At 37.4% G+C, this 24,428-nt stretch overlaps 1 protein-coding gene across 5 annotated transcripts in view; it reads right to left on the bottom strand.

Moving 5' to 3' along the window:
• Positions 1 to 24,428, bottom strand: part of SLC30A9 (solute carrier family 30 member 9) — a 73,655-nt gene that overhangs the window by 18,103 nt on the left and 31,124 nt on the right. For 4 of the 5 annotated variants that reach the window (XM_049709587.1, XM_012532483.3, XM_049709589.1 and 1 more), the window contains 7 exons: positions 19,844 to 19,902; positions 16,413 to 16,480; positions 14,009 to 14,111; positions 5,866 to 5,921; positions 3,238 to 3,373; positions 1,331 to 1,370; positions 108 to 179 (listed from right to left, as the gene is read on the bottom strand). In XM_049709587.1, the coding sequence (XP_049565544.1) occupies positions 108 to 179; positions 1,331 to 1,370; positions 3,238 to 3,373; positions 5,866 to 5,921; positions 14,009 to 14,111; positions 16,413 to 16,480; positions 19,844 to 19,902 (534 nt within the window). The remainder of the gene's footprint in view (positions 1 to 107; positions 180 to 1,330; positions 1,371 to 3,237; positions 3,374 to 5,865; positions 5,922 to 14,008; positions 14,112 to 16,412; positions 16,481 to 19,843; positions 19,903 to 24,428) is intronic. The other variant, XM_049709588.1, reaches the window with a different exon arrangement.

Below are 24,428 nucleotides of genomic sequence, written 5' to 3' on the forward strand. Positions count from 1 at the left end.
AGATATATTTTGTACACATCTATATGGAACAAAGCAATAATAGCACTAGGCAATTTTAAGGAAACAAAGAAGATGAAATAATACACCTAGGTTTCTAAAATACATACCATACTTGTAAAGTGACATTCCTTTGGCCCGAGCACTCCTACGAAGCTCATTTACAGCAACAAGAAGTGTTGCTGAAAGAAAAGCATTCATATCAGCAAGGAAGAAACTTCATGCCTCCAAACTTTAAAGATGGCATCTCAAAAGATAAATAGGCACAACACTTTAATGCTAAGGGCTGTCAATAAGGAAAAGTTCTATATTAAACCAGTCATTATCAAGACCCCAATTAATCATTATGATATAATGAATCCCGTATTTCTAAACCACAATAATTTAAATATCATTACCACCACAACAGCCTTAATTTATTAGACAGCTACTAGCTGGCAGGCACCACACTAAGCACAATCACTTTGATCCTCCCAACCTTTTGAGGCAGGTGGTGCTATCACCATTTTATAAGACTGCCAAAGATGAAAGGATGATGCATAAAAAATGACAATGTTTTAGAAGTAAGCATACTGTGAGTACAGCAGTGAATTAGGCAGTTTCATACATGATATTAGCACTTCTCTGTCATAATACTGCTGTGGCTGAAACTTTCAGAAACATTAACATATTTGTACTGTAAAAAGACAATCCTCCCTGATAAACGTTACTAAAACCTGATTTTTAAAAACTCAGTATATAGTTAGTTATGTTTTTATACTCCATGGACCTAGAGACTGTCATACAGAGTGAAGTTAAGTCAGAAAGAGAAAAGTATCATTTATTAACGCATACATGTGGAATCTAGAAAAATGGTACAGATGAACAGGTTTGCAAGGCAGAAACAGAGAGACAGATGTAGCGAACAAATGTATGGACACCAAAATGGGGAAGCAGTGGGTGGGGTGGTGGTGTGATGAATTGGGAGATTGGGATTGACATATATAGACTAATATGTATAAAATAGATAACTAATAAGAACCTGCTGTATAAAAAAATAAAAATGTTTTTTACTTTCCAAAAAAAGAAAAAACCTCAGTATATAGTTAGTTGTTTTTATACTTCATTTCAAATGATATGATACTCAAGAACAAAATAAAAAGCTTTTCCAAACTTGCCCCATCTTACAGGAACAACCATAGTACATTATACAAAGAATTTCTTCCCTCAAAGAAGATAAAACGTATATTCCTATTTCCACAGCTTTCTTTAATCAAGAGAACTTAGCAATCTATAAAAATAGACTGCTGAATATATATTACTAAGAATAAAAAGATTCTGTGACAGTACATACCTCCTTCAGATACTAATGATCCTGCTAAAATACAATATGCCTAGGAAATATAAATATAAAGCATAAGTTGATATCTCACTAAAGAATTACAACAGTTCATGCATAAACTTAATGTTTAAGATGGAAACATAAATTCAAATCCTAGCCAGAGAAGGATTTTGATGGGAAACAGTTCAAATGAGGATGAGATAGATGGTATCTTCATAAGAAGAAACAATTAAAAGTTAAAAATTTGATGGCCATCTCATTTTTTAATACTTGAAAAAGTAATACACACACGCACCCCCCAGCGTAGAATGTTATACCATGACTAAAGTTAAATTCATGATATAAAAGAATAACTTAATTAGTAAAAAAAAAAAAATTAAACTTCAAAATGAACACAAGCATTTGAAATCTAGGGTTGTGGATACCAGATGCAGTAAGATACACAACCATACCCAGTAACTTTCAGTTTTGTTTGCCCAGCACCAAGAGAATCCTTCCTCAGTCCTCATTCAGAAAGATAAGCAGTTATAAAAAGTAAACAATTTGGGGGAGGAAGATAACACCACTTTCCTTACAATCCCAGACACTCTTGAATTAGATAAAGATACCAAGAATAGCTTTAATCCAAGATATACAGAAATAATTAACACAAAATTTTTTAAATTTTAAGTGAAATTCAAATCAAGTATCTATAGAATTTTCAATATCACCTTTTCGGAACCCTAGGCTTCCCTGAAACAGAGGTTTAAAAATTTTGAACCCAGTCCAACACTCTTCTAATTCTGTCAAGGAAACTGAGATTTCCAAGGCTGTGTGGTTTGCTTGAGTAAATAGAAATGGTATTGGAATAAGAACTAGAATACAGGTTTTCCTAACTCAATTCTAGGCTCTTTCCACTGAATCTTACTGGCAACATCAGCAAAAATAGTCTGGAGCTACACTGTGAGATACAGAAGCTGACGGGGTGCCACATGCCCAATTTGCACTTGTCAAGGGAGCTACAGTCAGAGCTGCCAAGCAGAGTAATCTCCAAGAAGTTTCCATGAGAGGAAAAGAAGACAGCTTTAAGTATCTACAAAGGCCAGTGGAAACCAGTGCAAGATGACGTTGGTGCCAGTAAAGTAGTACCTTTCTGTCCCCTATCTCTACCTTCAGTGCTGCCAGAGGCAATCTATGGAGTAGGAGAGAAGAGAAGCCCTTAAGTGAAAAAATACAGAAGGGAACCACACTCCCATTCTCTCAATGTAGGCTTCCTACCAGAATGAGGGAAAGGAGAAGGTTTAACTTTAAATAAAATTCTAACATATGACTGTTACAAAGGAATGGTTATTTTAACTACTGATAGGACATTTATTCCTGGGACTAAAAGTGAACAGAGGTCTTCTTGCTTTTCAAAAGTAACAGCAGAAATTAACAGAATTGCCCAAAATTTTAACCAAGGACAAAGTGTTTAACAACTGTACCTACAGAGATACTCTTGCTCAACATCACTGAATCATATGGATTTAGAGGTCATGTCCAGTCACATTCTAAAAAACACAACTACAGATACATAACCCTATATTACAGTCAAGAAGGTATATTTCGGGCTTCCCTGGTGGCGCAGTGGTTGAGAGTCGGCCTGCCGATGCAGGGGACACAGGTTCGTGCCCCGGTCTGGGAAGATCCCACATGCAGCGGAGCGGCTGGGCCCGTGAGCCATGGCCACTGAGCCTGCGCGTCCGGAGCCTGTGCTCCGCAACGGGAGAGGCCACAGCAGTGAGAGGCCCGCATACCGCAAAAAAAAAAAAAAAAAAAAAAAAAAAAGAAGGTATATTTCGTCCCATTCTTTAACATCAATATGACAAAGGCATTCTACTGTACCTAATCACTATTTCATATTACTTCAAAACTGAGGGGGGAGGAGGGGAGAAGATTACCCATAGAAGAGATTCTATTGGTTGAGGATTAAGCAATCCCATGACTCCATGGTACCAAGATAATCCTGCACCCATCATGAAAATACCAACACCACTAATTAGTGAAGCAATATAGCGCATATTTGAAAATCCATACCTGAAAAATAAAAAAGATAATATAGTTTACAAGAAATACAAATGATTTCCTCTCAAAATGTTTAACAGGTCAATGAAAAAAAAAAACTTCTTATAACATCATGATGTTATGATTTTATATTTAAGTAAAATGTAAGTGCCAAACTCAAATCTAATCAGAAAATCAATACATAAAGTGGAAAACACTGCAAGATCTGTGAAACTATATAAAAAGAGAGTGAATATGATTTAATTCAGGTATTTTCTAACCCCTCTTTCATATATTTGCTTTGATTTACTAGAGCAACTTTACTTTTATGTAACACAAATGCAGGCAAAATTTATTTTTTAAATGCATTCAGATGTTTAATGAAGATGGTAACATTTATATTTACTTGTAATGCAGCTTCTAATTGAATATTTGTCTTCTATAATTTATATTTCCTACAATTTATATTACTTATAATTTGACGCTAGATACTTTTTGCTCTTTCTGTATAGTGTAACACACAGTAACTAACTATTATCTTTTTTTTTTGGCTGCACCGAGCAGCATGTGAGACCTAAAATCCCAGACCAGGGATCGAACCCACGCCCCCTGCAGTGCAAGTGCGGAGTCTTAACCACAGGACCGCCAGGGAAGTGCCACTAATTACCATCATTAAAAGACTAAGAGCTTCAGTTTTCTGGGTGTTTTTATGGTAATTTTTTTTTGTTAAATCTCAGGGTTTTTTTAAAGTCTTTTGGTCAATGTGTGCATTATTCTGTATTACTGTATGTACCAATAAAATACTGAGTAATAAGAAATTTTAAAATATGGGATACTACAAGAGGAAAAGAATCATTCATTAATAAAAGTATTTTCTGGGAAATTTACTCCCAAACCCAAACTCTATGGCACCCTTCTAGCAGATGCAAATTTAAACAAGAGTTCTGAATTAAAATTGCTTTTTGAATTCTTTTTGCAAATATGTAATCTTGCCATAGGAAATTATCAGTTTATAGATGTGATGGTGTTCTATCAGCTTGATTTAGAACAATTTATATTCTTCTAAAGCTTCCCCCTCAAAGTAAGAAAGGAGATATTTATTTATTTAAGTTAAGGTAAATTAAGATCTAAATTAAATGGCATTACTTTCATTTTATGTGTTTTCAAGGAATTTGGAGATTCTCATTAAAAAAAATTTTTTTTTGGTTGCATTGGGTCTTAGTTGTGGCATGCAAGCTCTTAGCTGTGGTATGCATGCGGGATATAGTACTGGGCCAGGGATCAAACCCAGGCCCCTTGCATTGGGAGCCCGCAGAGTCTTAACCACTGCGCCACCAGGGAAGTCCCTAAAATTTTTAACTATGTAGATCTGCACTGTCCAATGTAAGTCGCTAGCTACATAAGACTATTTAAATTTAAATTACTTAAAACTAGATAAAATTTTAATACAGTTCTTCAGTCGCACTAGCCACATTTCAAGTGCTCAACAGCCACATGCAGCTAGTGACTATCACAATGAACAGATATAAATAAATATTTCTATTATTGTAGAAAATTCTATTGGGCAGTACTAAAGTAGGTTGTTGAAAATATCTTAAGAAAAAATCTTTACAACCTAAAACTTTTAAATTTTACCCTGTTTTTAAATTTTTGGCATATAAAACTGGTCAGGAAAAATTTTTTTTGACAGAGTAAAATACTATAATCATGTGTAATTAGCAGACTAGAAAGGTAGCTGTTCTCTGTACGAGCTTACTGATAGTTATAGGATATTCAATAATATGCTATTATTTATATGAAAACAGGAGTGCCTGGCTTTCAAGTAAAGAAAGGCATTTATATAAAGCACAGAGGCAGATTCCTTTATGGAAATAAAAGTGTATGTTTTTTTTGCCTTAAGGCAAATTTGACTGCTCAAATTCTACTACAGAAGCTTGTTAAAAACAAAATAATACATGTGGAAATCAAAATTTTCACCTGGTTATGTTAGTAGAAGCAACAGAAAAAAAGTCTTTGTATCAAATAACTAATATAATTCAAAATAATATACCCTAAAGAGCATACTCATTTTACAAATAAGTAATTTTGAAATATTAATAGAATCCTATTTCTAAATCACAACGGGGGGATTAAAATACATTAAGCATAAATTTAATAGAAATTATCACTAAAATTTTAGATTGAGTGGCCTATTAGTCCAAATGTGAAATATATATATCTCCTTTGACCAAATAAAACAGAACTCTAAGATCAAAACACGTGCTTTGTTATTAACTATCAAATACAAAGAGGACAGGATCTCTTTGCTATGTTACAAAGCATAAAAATAATTTGAACCTCATTTTCAAATTATATCTTGAATTTACTTTGACACAGAGGTTGAGTCCTGCATTTTAGATACAACAGCAGAAGAAATGACCAAATCTTTAACACAAAACTGCAGGTCTATAAACTGCAAGAGATTTCTATAATTCAACTACTTGCTGCCAAAACACATGAAAACAAAATAAAGACAATGTCCTTACGGATGAGTAGGATCTGGTGTTTGAACAGACTTACTGATGCCCAATGCTAGTAAGGCCTATGGAGAAAAGAAGGTAAATAATCATTAGCAAGGGAATATAATAAGCCAGTCTGGAGGGCACAACCTGACAATGACAAAGAAGTACTTAACATGTGTATGTCCAATAGCCCAGCAATTCTTGTTTCCAGTACTTACCATAGAGAAATAAAGGTGAACCGAAAGGGGTTCAAAACAACACTGAATAATGATGTAAAATGTGAAAGCAACCTAAAACTCCTTCAATGGGGAGTGGCAAAATAAATCATGGTATAACCAAATCATAAATTACTTCTACAACAGTGTAAAAGGGAATAGAGCTCTCTGTACTGACATGGTGAAAGTTCCTAGACGTACCATTCAGTGGACGGGAAAAAAGCAAGTTTAGGAACCGCACGTACAATACAAAAGAACTTATGTTTTGTAGTTTTTGTAAATGACATATAATGTAAAGCACAGGAAAAGGTCTGAAAGAACTCACATTTAATTCTGTTTATACCTCTGAGGAGAGAAGTAGGTTTAGCATGGTCTATAATATCTGATTTTTTACAGGAAGAATAACTTGTATAGCTGCACAAATAAAAGACAGTAAAAGTTTTATGTTTTGTTTTTTTTTTTGATGTGGACCATTTTTTTTTTAAGTCTTTATTGAATTTGTTACAATATTGCTTCTGTTTTATGTTTTGGTTTTTTGGCTGCAAGGCATGTGGGATCTTAGTTTCCCGACCAGGGACCGAACCCGCACCACCTGCACTGGAAGGCGAAGTCTCAACCATTGGACCGCCAGGCAAGTCCCAAAGACAGTAAGAGTGAGTACAAACTGTATATGGACATGATACATTTACATTTCTAGTAAAACTGCAAAACCATGCGCATGAAGTATACACATCAATGTATACAGAGCAGTGACTATGTGGGGTGTGGAAGGAAGAAATAAAGATGGAAGACTAGTTATAACTAAAATTTTATTTCTCTAGGGAAAAAAAGTCTAAAGTAAATATAACAAAAATGTAAGTCTTTAATCCTAGTTACCACCTTTCTCTCCTTCCTTCCTCCCTTGCCTTCATCTTTTCTTCCTTTTACTTCTGTTTCTTTTTTTGATTGTATCTTTTGTTAAAAAGAGTTATCCACTGGTACCGCTCAATATTATGCTTGCACTTAGTATCCTTTCTCTTAATTTGATGTAAATTTAGAAATCTGAAAAAGATTACACTAGAATTATTTATTTAATAAAAACACAAAGCCTGAGTGAATACCCTATGTGATTTTTTTTGACTAAGCTGGGGTTTTTGCATTTTTTCAGTATTGTATCAAATAATCAAATAGGTAAGTCTTCAAGATTACCAAATTCTTCATGGATGAAGTTTCTCTGTAGGTTACTGGGCATTTATAGAAACATTCCCTCTTGTAAAATACATGGGGATTATACCACCTTGCAAATGGCTAGTCCATTCAGGGACTTCCCTGGCGGTCCAGTGGTTAAGACTCCACACTTCCAATGCAGGGAGTGCGGGTTCGATCCCTGGTCGGAGAACTACAATACATGCCTTGCGGCACAGCCAAAAAAAAAAAAAAAAGGCTAAAACAAATATATACTGACTTTTAAGTTTCGATACCAGAAATCCAATCCAAAATATACAGAATATTACAAGTTTTTTTCTACTGGATTCCAAAGGAAAAGAGAGTCAAAACTACCTAAAACATAGATGATGGCTTTTCAGTGAATTAAACTAAGAGAATGAGAGTAAATTAAGAACATATAATTTTAAAATCTGTATATTAAAACTGAAATATTCATTATCAATTCACACTATATATGTATCTGTGTTTATAACATTTACATAATAGTCAATGAGTGTTCAATTATTTTTAAAATACTTAATATTCAGGTTGGCTGTGCAATGAAGTGTGAGATAACAAATGTTTCATAAGTTGAATATGGGCCATTATTTATTAGTTCTTCTTATAAAAATAAGATATCATAGACTATCGCTAATCCTGTTCTCCCCCAAAGATTAAAGCCAAAGTTCTATTCTAGAACTTAATATAAATGGCATCACACAGTAACTACTCTTTTGTATTTGCCTTCTTTTATTCAACATACTGTTAGAGATGCTTATATGCTACTTACGGATAAGTATTTCTTTTTATTTCTAGATAATATTCTATTGTATGACTATACAACAACTTGTTTATCCCACTGTTGATGGACATTCGGGTTGATTCCAGTTTTTTGCCCATTATAGCACCTTTATGGTGCTAGAAACATTCTTATACAAGTCTTTGTGGACATTTGTTCACATTACTCTTGGATAAATACTTAGGAGTGGAATTGCTAAGTCAAACAGTAGGCATATGTTTACAAGAAACTGACAAATTTAAGAGTGGCTGTAACATTTTATACTCCACCAGCAACGTCTAAAAAGTCTGGGTGCTTTACATCTTCACCAATATTTGATTGTCAGGCTCTTAAATTTTAGCCATAATAGCGGATGTGTATGTTGGGGTTACAATATACATTTCCTGATGATTAATAGTGTTGAGCACCTTTTTGTGTGTCCATCAACCACATTCAGGTATCATTGTGAAGTACCTTTCCAAGTCTTCAGCTTGTTAAAAAGACTGGACTGTCTTTTTAATATATATAATATATTAATATAATATATTAATATTAATATATTAATATATAATATAATATACAAGTTCTTTATTTACCCTGGATACCAGTCCTTTGTCAGATTATATGCTTTGTGAATATTTTCTCCCTATGAGCAGCTTGCTTATTTACTGCCTTAAAAGTATTCTTCAGGGACTTCCCTGGTGGCGCAGTGGTTAAGAATCCGTCTGCCAATGCAGGGGACACGGGTTCAAGCCCTGGTCTGAGAAGATCCCACATGCCGCAGAGCAACTAAGTCCATGCGCCACAACTACTAGAGCCTGCGCTCTAGAGCCTGCAAGCCACAACTACTGCACCTGCGTGCCACAACTACTGAAGCCCACGTGCTTAGAGCCCATGCTCTGCAACAAGAGAAGTCACCGCAATGAGAAGCCCCGGCACCATGACAAAGAGTAGCCCCCGCCTGCCACAACTAAAGAAGCCTGCATGCAGCAACAAAGACCCAACACAGCCATAAATAAACTAATTAAATGAATAAATAAGAGTCCACCTGCCAAGGCAGGGGACACAGGTTCAATCCCTGGTCCAGGAAGATCCCACATGCCACGGAGCAACTAAGCCCATGCGCCACAACCACTGGGTCTGCGCTCTAGAGCCCGCGAGCCACAACTACTGAGCCCATGTGCCACAACTACTGGGCCCATGCATTGCAACTACTGAAGCCCACGCGCTCTAGGGCCTGCGTGCCGCAACAACTGAGCCCACATGCCGCAACTACTGAAGCCTGCGCACCTAGAGCCTGTGCTCCGCAATGAGAAGCCACTGCAATGAGAAGCCTGTGCACCGCAATGAAGAGTAGTCCCTGCTCGCTGCAACTAGAGAAAGCCCGGGCACAGCAACAAAGCCCCAACGCAGCCAAAAAAAAAGTGTCCTTTAATAAGTAAGAGTATTTAATTTTGATGAAGTTTAATTTGTAAATTTTTTTATTTTATGGTTTTGTTTCTGTGTTCTGTTTAAGAAATCTCTGCCTACCCAAAGGCTTAGAAGATATTCTCCTAGGTTTCCTTCTAGTATTTTCATAGTTTTAGCTTGTACATCTGGGTCTATGACCCACCTTAAATTTGTACACGGCATGAGTGGGAATCAAGGTCCTTCGTTTTTTTATCCATGTGGATATCCAACCTTTCCCATACCGTTTGTTGAAGAGTTTCTTTTCTTCACTGAATTGCTTTGGTGCCTTTATCAAAAATCAACTGACTATGTAACTGAGGGTCTGTTGCTGGACCCTCTATTCTGTTCCACTGGTCTGTCAGTCCTTGTGCCAATACCGCACTGTCTTAATTACTGTGCTCTGAAATAAGTTTTAAAGCCCTCCAAATTTCTTTCATTTATTTTTAGATTGCTTTGAATATTCCAGGTTCTTTACATTTCCATATAAATTTTATTTATTATTATTATTTTTTTGGCCACGCCATGCGGCATGCAGGATTTTAGTTCCCCAACCAGGGATCAAACCCATACCCTCTGCAGTGAAAGAGTGGAGTCTTAACCACTGGACTGCCGGGGAAGTCCCTCCATATAAATTTTAGAATTTAATCAGTTTGTCAATTTCTACAAAAGAATCTGCTGGATTATATGAAATCTATAGATTAATTTAGGGAAATTTGACATATTAACGCGGTTATCAAATCCATGATCATGGTATCTCTCTCCACCTCCTTAGGTCTTTTTTTTTTTTTTTTTTTTTTTGCGGTACGCGGGCCTCTCACTGTTGTGGCCTCTCCTGTTGCGGAGCACAGGCTCTGGACGTAAAGACTCAGCGGCCATGGCTCACGGGCCCAGCCGCTCTGCAGCATGTGGGATCTTCCTGGACCGGGGCACGAACCCGTGTCCCCTGCATCGGCAGGCGGACTCTGAACCACTGAGCCAGCAGGGAAGCCCCTTAGGTCATCTTTAATTTCCCCTAGTTACATTTTAAGATTCCAGTGTTAAAGTCTTACACATTTTTTGTTAAATTTACTCCTAAGTATTTAACATCATAAATGGAATTTATTAAAAATTTCACTCTCCATTTGTTTCCTGATAGTAAAAATGCAATTGATTTTTTAAAAAATAAATTTATTTATTTACTTATTTTTGGCTGTGTTGGGTCTTCGTTGCTGTGCGTGGCTTTCTCTAGTTGCCGCGAGCGGGGACTACTCTTCGTTGCGGTGCACCAGCTTCTCATCGTGGTGGCTTCTCTTGTTGCGGAGCACAGGCTCTAGGCGCGCGGGCCTCAGTAGCTGTGGCTCGCAGGCTCTAGAGCGCAGGCTCAGTAGTTGTGGCGCACGGGCTTAGTTGCTCCACAGCATGTGGGATCTTCCCGGACCAGGGCTCGAACTCGTGTCTCCTGCATTGGCAGGCGGATGCTTAACCACTGCGCCACCAGGGAAGCACCTGCAACTGACTTTTGTACATTAACCTTCTATTGATTTTGAATGTTAAACTAACCATGCTTCTTGGAATAATACTAACTTGATTATGATGTATTACCATTTTTGTGTACTGCTAGATTCAATGTGATTATATCTTAAGTATTTTTGCATCTATGTTCATGAGAGATACTGGTTTGTATTTTTTTTTCTTGGAGTAACTTTAAGGTTTTGGTATCAGGGTTGTGATAGCCTTACTAGAGGAGTTGAAAAGTGTTTCCTTCTACTCTATATTTGAAAGTCTGTGTACTACTGGCATTATTTCTTCGTTAAATGTTTGATAGAATTCTCTTGATAATGTCCCACAGGTCTAAGGCTCCCTTCATCTTTTTTAGTCTCTTTTCACTCTAGTTTTAGTATGAATGTTTTCCACTGCCATATATTTGAGTTCACTCATCATTTTTTCCATGACGTCTAATCTGCTGTTAATTCTATATAGTGGATTTTTCACATCAGATATATTTTTCAGCTCTAAAAGTTCCATTTGGTTCTTCTTTGTATCTTCCATTTCTCTTTTCATGATGTTCATATTTTCTTTTCAATACATGAACGTAGTTATAATAGCCACTTATCCTTTTCTGCTAATTCTACCATGTCAATTGAGTCTTTCTACTGACTAATTTTTCCCCTGGTTGTGAGTCAGACTTTCTGCTTCATGGTCATCTACTAATTTTTTTATTAGATGCTGACACTGCGAATGTTATACTGTGTGTCTGGATTTTGTCTTCCTTATAATAGCATGTGGGGCTTTATTCTCACAGGTAATTAAGTTACTTGTAAATCAGTGTGATCCCTTAGAGCTTTGTTAGAAAGCTTCTAGAACAGCAGCTGCCAACCTTTTTGGCACCAGGGACCGGTTTCGTGGAAGACAATTTTTCTACGGACCAGTGGCAGACGGTGGGGGGTGGGGTGGAGATGGTTCAGGCGGTGATGCAAGCGATGGGGAGCGGCAGGTGCAGCTTTGCTCGCTCGCTACTCACCTCATGCTGTGTGGACCAGTTCCTAACAGGCCAAGGATAGGTACTGGTATGCGGCCTGGGGGTTGGGGACCCCTGTCCTAGGATAGTCTTTACAACTAAGATAATTTAGCCCTACTACTAAGGTCTGAGCCTTCTACTGGCCTGGGTAATCAGTCAGGACTCTCTATCTCAGAACGTCAGAACTTAATTAATCCAAGCCCGATGTGAACTCTAGGAATTACTCAGCTTAACGCTCCCTGCTGGTTCTTTGCCTGGTCTCATGGAGCTTTACCCTACACATGTGTAATCTAACACTCAACAAAGATTCAACTCAAGGAAAACCCTATGTAGACTTCTGTAGCCTTGTAATTTCTAGCCACTTCAGACTCACTAACCCTAATTTCTACCTTCTCAACTCTATGATGGGTCTCCCACCCTGTTCCACTATCGCAAATGCACCTCCAAGCAAAACACCAGAGAAATCACAGAGTTCAATCCACCTGTTCCCCTTCCTCAGGGATCATGGTCTTGCATTGCTATTGTCCAATGTTTGAAAATATTGTTTAATATATTTTGTCTAGTTTTTTAGCTGTTTATAGCAAAAGACTGAAGTCCAATCCTCATTAGTCCATCATGGCTAGAAACATAAGTTCTGTACATAATGTTTTACAACTTGACTTTTTTATTCATATCATGGTTATTATTCCAGATCAGTACATAGCTATCTACCACATGCTTTTAAATCCCTAAATAGTATTTCAGAGTACAGACACTTAAAAATTGTATTCAGGGCTTCCCTGGTGGCACAGTGGTTAAGAATCCACCTGCCAATGCAGGGGACACGGGTACAAGCCCTGGTCCAGGAAGATCCCACATGCCGCGGAGCAACTAAGCCCGTCTGCGACAACTACTGAAGCCTGCGCACCTTGTGCCAAAAGAGAAGCCACTGCAAATGAGAAGCCCATGCACCGCAGCGAAGAGCAGCCCCCGCTCTCCACAACTAGAGAAAGCCCATATGCAGCAACAAAGACCCAATGCAGCCAAAAATAAAATAAATTTTTAAAAAATTGTCTTCAATGTTTTAAATAACAACTAATACTAAAATTAATAATATGTACATATCTCCTTGGCCAAATGTACAAATATTTTCACATTTTAATTTTCTTATGTTCACATAAGCTTTCAACAAAATAGGTACTGTGTGTCATATCTCTCCCACCCTCCTCTCCCCCGACTCAACAGGCAAAATATTATATAATAGTAGTTATTAAATATTTACTGAGTATAAAAATTTAATTCAAGAGAATGACTGTTAGTACTAATAGCAAATGCCTGTATTGTTTCCTTACTTTTACAAAACGTTTTAATCCATTTGACAGTGAGTTACATGAGTTCTCAGGTTTAATTTTATTAAGATTGCTCTCCCTGCTTCTTACCATTTTATTATTATTTTTAACTTTGTCTTAAATATTCTTATTATGCCTGTGTCTTTTATTGTAAGTTCTCCCAAATCTGTTCTTACATAACAGGAGTATAAATAAATAAATAAATACTAAAAAGGTTTTCTCCTTAACAGGCCACATTCTTTAAAATGTGAAATGATATACAAGTAGAAATGTTGTGTTCTTAAAAAAGGCTTAGATTTGTAGTATTCAAAATCAAAATACTAGTCTAAGGTGAAAATCATTATAATTCATCAATCACATGTGACTATTTTATATCTTTATTCAAAACACTTAAATCCACCGGCTCTTACAGTTATAAGAACTCATATTCACAGACCAAATTTCTACCTAATATAAGAATCTCTTCTACAATATAGCCTCTGTGACTGATAATCTTACACTTCATATTTGATTATTAAAAGTTTTTAAAGCGTAACAAACTGCTTTCAAATACTATGTCATATTTCTATGTACGTCATCATTCAAAAGTAAAACAACTTTCATTTTCTTCTACAACCCAACTATAGGAATCATTATGTTTTTAAATATGTCAACTTTTAGACTAAAGCCTCAAAAAATATATTACTTTAATAAGAAAGAAGCTTTTACCCCTCACCTGATTACAAGTATCAGATAAAGAGTGTATAGCTTCTGAGAACATACTTGCTGAACCCGTATAAATCCAGGCAAGAAATTTGAAGAAACAGTTTAATCCATTGCTAGGAGAGAAAGAGAAAATAACTTAGCATAGGTTTAAATAAAAATTCCCATTAAAAGCTTACTTAATTTACACACACACACACACACACACACACACACACTAGATTCTGTTCAAAGTAAATTAGAAAGAATCCCTAGTCTTTAAGATTTACTATGTTTTAGGCAACAGGAGTACAAATTTGAAGAACACAGATTATGGTTTCATTAAATATTTAAATGAAAGAGGCATGATACATGCCAGCAAATTACTTAAGTACGTTTTGAGAAGATGAGAAAAGAGGGTGTTCTACATATGAACAAAATGGAATCAGAAAGGAAATTATGTGTCTTATGTGCACTTGGTATTGTTCAGTAGGCCAGTGTCAAAGGGAAGACGTTGGTGAAGGTCGGTTTATTCAATTAGGCAGATGCCAGAGGTGAAGACAAAACTAGACCAAATAGTCTGTGTCATATGAGAAGGCCATACATGCTAAAATAAACATGGTTAGCTCTGAGGAAGCCAGCTGTACTCAGATTCCAACAGTAATAACTAGTATAATTTATCTCAGGCACTATACTACAGTCACTTACCATGTTTTATTATAATTCTATTATGCAAATGCTAACATTGTAGTAGTTACTTCATCCTCATTTTATAAATGAGGAAACTGTACATCCCCTTCCAGCTACCCTTTTCTCCTCTCCTCCATTTCAAATAATTTCTTGAAAGAATTATATGCACTCTTGCTGTCTCAGTTTTCCTCACTTTGCACTCAGTCTTCAATCCACTAAACAGTGGCTTCTGCCGCTAACACCTCATAAGATTGTTTTTATCAATATATCAACTGTTTCTTGCTATTAAATTCCTGAAAACATTTTAATATTTTCCTTAATCTCACAGAAGCATTTGCCACTATTTTCTGAAAACACTGTCTTCCTTGATTTCCACAATACTACTGGTTTTCTTCCTACCTTTCTCTTTACTCTTCCTCAGTCTCTTCTGCAGGCTCTTTTTCTTCTACCCGTTTCTTAAATGTTAGCGTTCTTCAAGGTTTTTTCTCAAGAGCTTCTCCTTCCTCATACACTATATACACACTCTCCAGGTGATCTTAACTACTCCTATGGCTTTAATTATCATCTATATACTAATAACTCTTGATTCTATATCTCTAATCCCTCCTGAGCTTTGGAGCCATATATACTAACAATAATAATTATTAAGTACACATTATGTAACAGGTACTATGCTAAGCAGTTTATATACATTACATACATTCCTCCTATGTAAAAAGCTTTCACTGTTAATCCTGTTTCATTAATGAAAAGAATTAATTCTGCTGACCGACTCCCCTTGGGTGCCCTATAAATAGTTCAAACTCAAAAAGGAACTCATTATTTCTTTTACTCCCACCCTGCCCCCTCCTTCCAGCATTCCTTCTCTCAGTGATGGTGCAATATCTATCCAATTGTCCAAATCAGAAACCTGGGCACCATCGCTAACCAGACCACCTAAATACTTTTTGAAACTAACCGTGACTCTCCATCCCTACTACCACTATCTTTTCTGTATTATTACAAATGACTTCTTCTAGTCTAGTGTCCCTCCAATCCTTGAAGATAAGAATTATGTATTTTACCTTTACATTTCCAGACCATATCAAAATTCCTGACACACGTAACATATGTATTTTAGAAATAAAAGAACAAACTAATGAATTAAGGAATTAATGCTCAAACATACAAAATTAGATTATTCAGTAAAATAGATAAAAGGCAAAATAACAGGAATCAAGAAGAAAGAGGAGTACTTCACTGCTATATTTAAAATGAATAACCTACTGTATAGCACAGGGAACTCTGCTCAGTGTTATCTGGCAGCCTGGATGGGAGGGGAGTTTGCGGGGAGAATGGATACATGTATATGTATGGCTGAGTCGCTTTGCTGTGCACCTGAAACTATCACAACATTGTTAACTGCCTATACTCCAATATAAAATAAAAAGTTAAAAAAAAAAAGAAGAAAGAGGAAAAGAGAAAGAGGCAAAAGCATTAATTATGTTCTATCAAGGTTAAGTGGAAGAAAAATAAAAGCGCAGGTCCTCTTCAGTAGTTATAACCCAGGTTGCTTTAGTTACTCTAAAAATAACCTTGGCCAATTCAACTTTTTAAAAAAGACTTCTATAAATGCCAGCGAAAATGAGAGAAAAATTTTCAGATAGCACCTTTATCTTTATCTAGATACCAAGTAATAAATTTATACATTCAAGGATATATACATTAAAAATATTTCTATTTTAAAAGGCTTATATTTCAGTACTTACATGCAAATGGCAACCATCACCACCTTTCCTGGCCCCTTAAAAAAAACTGATGTCGTTCTAGAGCGTGGCTATAAGACAAAAACAAAAACAAAAAATCTCTTAACATTTCCCAGAGAAGCATTGTGACGCTAATAAGTGACTCTTGACACACCAGAAAATACCTCCTTTATCAATGCCTCTAAACAACTAGATTTACTTATTTAATTCTTTTTCTCTAGAATTTCCTGTTTAAGATGTGAGAAGACAGAAATTGAAAGTACATGTGGGTCCTTTTGCAGAACCCTAATTGTTTATTTCCTTGTAATTCATTTCCTGCCTACTTCAGGAAAAAATCTGAGTTGGTTACATAAAAACCAGAAGTAAAGTGATAAAAATGTACTGCACTGAAATACTCTAAAATTTTCCCATTTCTTGAGCAACTTCTTAACTTATAGTACAAGGAACAGCCAAAGCCAACAAGTTTGTTGCTCTAATTTAACTCATGACTGTTCTCTAAAGACCAAAGACATCAAGTGTTAACAATGTGTTTAATTTCAAAACACACCAAAACAAAAGGAAATCAAATAAGAACATATTCAGGGAAAATATTTTTCTTCAGTCAAATGTTCTTCTGCTATTCCTTGAATTTATACTTTCTGTGTTTCTCCTCCTGCTCTTTCCTCTCCTTGGAATGCTATCATCGTCCACTGCAACCTGGGCAAGCTTTACTCATCTTCTTGTATATCTGGCCAAGTGTCAGCTTTCTACGTAAAGCCTTCCTTGGTCCCCCACAGAGAATACTCACTCTGCTACACATTTATTATTGTACTTTATTTTTCTATTATAAAGTAATAGAAAAATAAAGTACGTCTTTAAAGTAATAGAAAAATAAAGTACGTCTATTGAAGTACGTCATATATTCTGCCTTATATTTATTCAAGAAATATTTACTGTACAAGTACTATATGCCTGGCACAGTTCTAGATGCTGGGGCACAACAGTAAACAAAACAGAGTCCCTGCCTTCATAGATCTCACTGCCTAGTATAGGAAGACAGAGAATAAGTCTGTCATATCTGATAGTGATAAATGTAATAAAGAAACTAAAACAGAGACTGAGAGAATAGTGTTGGGGGGTATGATGGAGAGGGTTATTTTAGTTAGAATAGTGAGGGAAAGAAGTTCAACGATGAGAAGGAGGCAACCATGAAAAATCTGGAAGAAAAATGGTTGAGGCAGAGTATACAACACACTCAAAGATTCTGAAACAGAAGTAAGTTTCGTGTGAAGAATGGACAAAAACAAGGCTGGTGACTTCCTTGTTCGCACAGTGGTTAAGAATCCACCTGCCAATTCAGGGGACAAGGGTTTGAGTCCTGATCTGGGAAGATCCCACATGCCGCAGAGCAACTAAGCCCATGCGCCACAACTACTGAGCCTGCGCTCTAGAGCCCACAAGCCACAACTACTGAGCTCACGAACCACAGCTACTGAGCGCACGTGCCGCAACTACTGAAGCCCGCACATCGCCCGTGCTCCACAACAAGAGAAGCCACTGCAATGAGAAGCTCGTGCACCAAAACGATGAGTAGCCCCCGAAACTAAAGAAAGCCCGTGCACAGCAACAAGGACCCAACGCAGCCATAAATAAATAAATAAATAAAAATTTTAAAAAAATTAAAAATAGAACTACCATATACCCAGCAATCCCACTCCTGGGCATAAACCCAGAGAGAACCATAATTCAAAAAGATACATGCACCCCCCAATGTTCATTGCAGCACTATTTACAATAGCCAGGACATGGAAGCAACCTAAATGTCTATCAACAGAGGAATGGATAAAAAAGATGTGGTATATATATAGAATGGAATATTACTCAACCATAAAAAGGAATGAAATCGTGCCATTTGCAGAGACGTGGATGGGCCCAGAGACTGTCATACAGGGTGAAGTAAGTCAGAAAGAGAAAAACAAATATTGTATAGTATCGCTTATATGTGGAATCTATGAAAATGATACAGATGAACTTATTTGAAAGCAAAAATAGAGACACAGATGTAGAGAACAAACGTATGGACGCCAAGCAGGGAAGGGGGGGGGTGGGATGAATTGGAAGATTGTGATTGACATATATACACTACTATATATAAAATATCAATAGATAACTAGTGAGAACCTACTGTATAGCAAGAGAACTCTACTTAGTGCTCTGTGGTGACCTAAATTGGAAGGAAATCCAAAAAAGAGGGGATATATGTCTACGTATAGCTGACTCACTTTGCTGTACAGCAGAAACTAACACAACACTGTAAAGCAACTATACTCCAATAAAAATTAGTTGAAAAAAAAAAAAAGAAAGTAAGATTTGGGGCTGGTCACCAGAGGAGCCAACCATGTAATTAAAGGGTTATAACTTTCCAACCTCCAGTGCTGAGAAAGAGGCTGGAGATTGAGTTCAGCCTCCAATGGCCAGTGGTTTAATCAGTCATGCTTATGTAATGAAGCCTCTGTAAAACCCTGAAAGGAGGGGGTTTGGTGAATGTGCGGAGATTCAGGGAGAGTGGCTGCCCAGAGAGCATGGAAGTTCTGACCCCCTTCCCACATGCCTTGCCTCCTGCACCTCCTCCATCTGGCTGTTCCTGAACTATATATCCTTTAATAATAAACAGGCAATCTAGTTTTAAAAAAATAAAATAAAGAAGTGGGACAGTAAAGGTAAACTTTCTGTACTGGTCCCAATATTAATTTCCTTCTGATAGGAAGGAAAAGAGTTATTCTGGCACACTTGTCAATAAGGTAGTAAGTCTGCTAATGGAAAGATAAGGTACTTCTATCAGATTAGATTTTTTCAATGAAATATAAAACAGGTCATCAGCTGAAGAGGGAAAGCGCGTCTGCAGGAAGTTTGGGAAGAGAGGAAAAGGTATGCAGTAAGTATTTCACAGAATGGAAGAGTGAACGTACTATGGAAGTTTAGTAAGACTGACAAATATTGAGTGTCCATAGATTTTGTACACTTATATAATAAAGAAAAAAAATCATCAAAATGGCTGTGCAATTTTCTCCTCTAAGGGCTGAGCTTCTTGGGTACAAGCAGAGGATTAGCACTTTGAATGTTAAACAAGGTTAAGAGTAGAAGGAAAAAGAATAAAGGAAATTAAAGGTGTATACAAGAGCTAAATCTTGCTAAAAATCTAACAGAATAAATCATCTATATCTATATGCTTATGTGTATAACACAGTTATGAATTTAAAGAGAACTTATGTCCCACTTTTTTTAATTTTAAGAAAAACAGACAGAAGCAAAGAGACTGTAATTCAGTAAATTACAATCTACTTAAGAAAATCTTGGTACAGGATCACAGACATGCTAGATTTTCACCATGGACTGATACTAGGATTTTCTGTGCAACACATACACACATAACATTAACAGAAAGATATCCTTACCTTGGTATTTCCCAGAAACTCTCTATATTCTCTCAATACTTTTTGGTTTCTAAATAGCCCTATAAGAAAAGAATTACACAATACATTTAGGTCATACATATTCTTATCAGTCACATTTTAGATTAACACAATTATTCTAAGACTATGTTAAATCATCTTCTACTAGCTACCAACAAAAATGTTATCAGAAGAAATCTGAATTTGCAACTTGATTAAAAAACAGGCAAAGGGGCTTCCCTGGTGGCGCAGTGGTTGAGAGTCCGCCTGCCGATGCAGGGGACACGGGTTTGTGCCCCGGTCCGGGAAGATCCCACAAGCCGCGGAGCGGCTGGGCCCGTGAGCCACGGCCGCTGAGCCTGCGCGTCCGGAGCCTGTGCTCCGCAACGGGAGAGGCCACAACGGTGTGAGGCCTGTGTACCGCAAAAAAAAAAAAAAAACAGGCAAAGGATTTGAATACTTTTCTCCAAAGATGATATACAGATGGCCAACAGGTGCATGAAAAGATGCTCGTATCACTGATCATCAGAGAAATGCAAATCAAAACCACAAGGAGGTATCACTTCACACCCATCAGAATGGCTACTATCAAAAAAAAACAAAAACAAAAAAAAACCAACAGAAAATAACAAGTATAGGGACTTCCCTGGTGGTCCAGTGATTAAGACTCCACACTCCCAATGTAGGGAGCACAGGTTTGATCACTGGTCAGGGAACTAAGATCCCGCACGTCACAGAGCACAGTCAAAAAAATAATAATAATAGTAACAAGTATAGGCAAGGATGTAGAGAAATTGGAAATCTTGAGTATGTTGGTAGGATTATAAAATATTGCAACTGCCATGGAAAACATGGAGGTTCCTCAAAACAATTAAAAACTACTATATGGGGTTTCCCTGGTGGCGCAGTGGTTGAGAATCTGCCTGCTAATGCAGGGGACACGGGTTCGATCCCTGGTCTGGGAGGATCCCACATGCCGTGGAGCAACTAGGCCCGTGAGCCACAACTACTGAGCCTGCGCTTCTGGAGCCTGTGCTCTGAAACAAGAGAGGCCGCGATAGTGAGAGGCCCGTGCACCGCGATAAGGAGCGGCCCCCGCTTGCCACAACGAGAGATAGCACTCGCACAGAAACGAAGACCGGACACAGCAAAAATAAATTAATTAATTAATAAAACTCTTACCCCCAACATCTTCTTGGAAAAAAAAAAAACTACCATATGATCTAGCAATCCCACTTCTGGGTATATACGCAAAAAAAATGAAAGCACAGTCTCAAAGAGGTATTTTCACACCCAAATTCACAGCAGCACACAGCAGCACCATTCACAATGGGCAAGAAGTGAAAGCAACCAAAACATCCATGGACGAATAAATGGATAAACAAAATGTGGTATATGCATATAATGGAATATTATTTAGACTTTATGAGGAAGTAAATCCTGTCACATGGATGAACCTTGAGGACATTATGCTAAGTGAAATAACTTAGTCAAAAAGACAAATACTGTATGATTCCATTTATGTGAGGTATCTACAGTAGTCAAATTCATAGAAGCAGAAAAAAGAATAGTAGTTACTAGGGGCTCGAGGGAGAGGGAGAAGGGAATTGTTTAACATGTATAGTTTCAGTTTTGCAAGATGAAAAAGGTTCCAGAAGAACATTTTCTGGAAATGTTTCATAACAATGTGAATATACTTAGCACTTCTGAACTGTACACATAAAAACAGTTAAAATGATAAATTTTATGTTGTATTTTTGCAATGAGATAAAGGCAGTTTGCTAAGAGTCTCTTCTCAGTATTAACTAAAAAATACAAGAACCAACTCTTCATTGTTAGCTCAAAGTTTAAAAATACAGGAAAAAATATTTTTCTATTACCGTGCTTTCTCAAATTCCGTACTTTAAATATCTCCTTTAATATATGTACAAGGCTATTCATGGTATCATTATTTTACTAGCAAAAAACTGGAAATGACAGAAGGAGGAAATAACTGAATAAACTATGCTGTACCCCCCAAAATGGAGTATTATAAAAGAAATGAAGAAATGTCTCTATTTCCTGCTATGGAATATTCTCCAGGACATATTATCAAGTAAAAAAAAAAAAAAAGCAAGCACAGAAAGTATGCATAGTATGCCTTATTTATGAAAAGGGGAGTCTAAATTACCAGTATGTATGCTATTTTATTGCTTTTTTTTTTTGCGGAACGTGGGCCTCTCACTGTCGTGGCCTCTCCCGTTGTGGAGCACAGGCTCCAGACGCGCAGGCTCAGCGGCCATGGCTCATGGGCCCAGCCGCTCTGCAGCATGTGGGATCCTCCCGGACCGGGGCACGAACCCGCATCCCTTGCATCGGCAGGCAGACTCTCAACCACTGCGCCACCAGGGAAGCCCTGCAATTTTTAAACGGAAAAAATAACCCCCAAACTAAATTTTTTTTAATTAATTTATTTTATTTTATTTATTTTTGGTTGTGTTGGGTCTTTGTTGATGTGCATGGGCTTTCTAGTTGCAGCAAGCGGGGGCTACTCTTTGTTGTGGTGTGCGGGCTTCTCACTGCGGTGGCTTCTCTTGTTATGGAGCACACGCTATAGACGCGCGGGCTTCAGTAGCTGTGGCTCGCGGGCTCTAGAGCGCAGGATCAGTAGCTGTGGTGCACGGGCTTAGCTGCTCTGCGGCATGTGGGATCTTCCCAGACTGGGACTTGAATCCATGTCCCCTGCATTGGCAGGTGGATGCTTAACCACTGCACCACCAGGAAAGACCCCAAACTAATTTTTTAAACAGTTACCCATGTTAGAGAGAGGGAGTAGGGTAGAGAAGACAGGGATGGGAGCTAAACTTCTCTGAAGTGTTTTGTCTGGTAAAGGTCGCTTTGGAATTGTGTAAACATTTTACAAAATGATAAAATAAAAATAATTTCTCAAAATGTAAAGCAAAATGAAACAAATGAAGCTAATTTTACATCTGTTAGATGGTTTATCCATACAATGAGAAATTAAAAGTGACTTTAAAGGATAGACATTTGACTATATATCTCCCTCGTGGGATATATAATGATGACAAAAAAAAAAAAACCAGAAATCTTAAAACACCTTGATAGCAATATCGATCCTGTTAGTTTGAAACTACACTGTATTCTCTCTATATGTGTGTATACCCACATAAGAACAAACCAAAAATGTAATTAATTATGTTAATGAATTAAGAAATAAGATTTTCAGTGTAAGAGATACAAAAAGAAAAGAAACAATGTTTATCAGAATAACCTATGTGTTTTTTCTTAAGAAACAAAAAGTACTTCCTAGCTCTGTCCACTGAAAAGACCTTAAAAATACATCAACCTGTTAAGAATGAGTATCCCTAATGCCCATAGGTCTCTCAATTTTATTTCCTATTAAAAGGAAAGGGTCTCCTATTAGAAATGGCTGATTCCCAATCTGGGGCAGGAAATATACTAAATAAACCTGAAATATCTTATTGTACTTAAAAGCAAGGATGCTACAACAGTACCTGGATTATGACAAAAGGACTTCGGAGCCAATGTGAGATGTTTCCACTGGCCAAAGTGAAGTTGAGCACTACGACTTTGCCTACTTTGTTCTTTCCTTCCCTGCAAGTCTTCTTCATGCTCTTCCGATCTCCTGATCTCCTTCCTACCCACTGCTGTCCCTCTTGACACTGAACACCCACACACTTAAAACACTCTCCCAACCCCTTTTCTTCCTGTGCTACTGACCACAACTGTCTCATAATTTCCACCTAGAAATTTCACCAACTCATGAGAAGGAAATATTGTCACCTTTAAGCCTTGGTCCTATGCAGAACTTAGAAATATAGTTAAAGAAGTCAGAATCCTCCTAAATAAAGCCTGACCAAAAAAAAAGTCTAATTTTTGCAAATACTAGCACGTCTATCTCTACTTTAATCCTGCCACATTACCGTTCAGTTCCACAGAGTAGCAGAACTGTAACTGTAGTACAAGTATCTAATTCCCCAATGGATTACGCCCTACTCGAAGATTTCATCATATCCTATATTAGCACCTGTATTGCCTATAAAGAAACCCAATGGAAGCCATTAACTGAATAGTGATACCACAATTCTGGGGCTCCCTGACACCCACATGTATTTCTTTCATCAAAAGTAAACATTTCAGGCTTCCCTGGTGGCGCAGTGGTTAAGAGTTCGCCTGCCGATGCAGGAGATGCGGGTTCGTGCCCCGGTCCGGGAAGATCCCACATGCCGTGGAGCGGCTGGGCCCGTGAGCCATGGCCGCTGAGCCTGCGCGTCCGGAGCCTGTGCTCCGCAACGGGAAAGGCTACAACAGTGAGAGGCCCACGTACCGCAAAGAAAAAAAAAAAAAGTAAACATTTCATGGAATTCCCTAGTGGTCCAGTGGTTAGGACTCTGCACTTCCACTACAGAGGGCACGGGTTCAATCCCTGGTCAGGGAACTAAGATTCCACAAGCTGTGCAGTGCAGCCAAAAAAAAGAAAAAGTAAACATTTCAGCTACAGGAGAGGGTGCAGAGAAAAGGGAACCCTCTTGCACTGTTGGTGGAATGTAAATTGATACAACCGCTA

This window comes from Orcinus orca, chromosome 4 (genome assembly GCF_937001465.1).
Source record: "Orcinus orca chromosome 4, mOrcOrc1.1, whole genome shotgun sequence".
NCBI classification, from domain to species: domain Eukaryota; kingdom Metazoa; phylum Chordata; class Mammalia; order Artiodactyla; family Delphinidae; genus Orcinus; species Orcinus orca.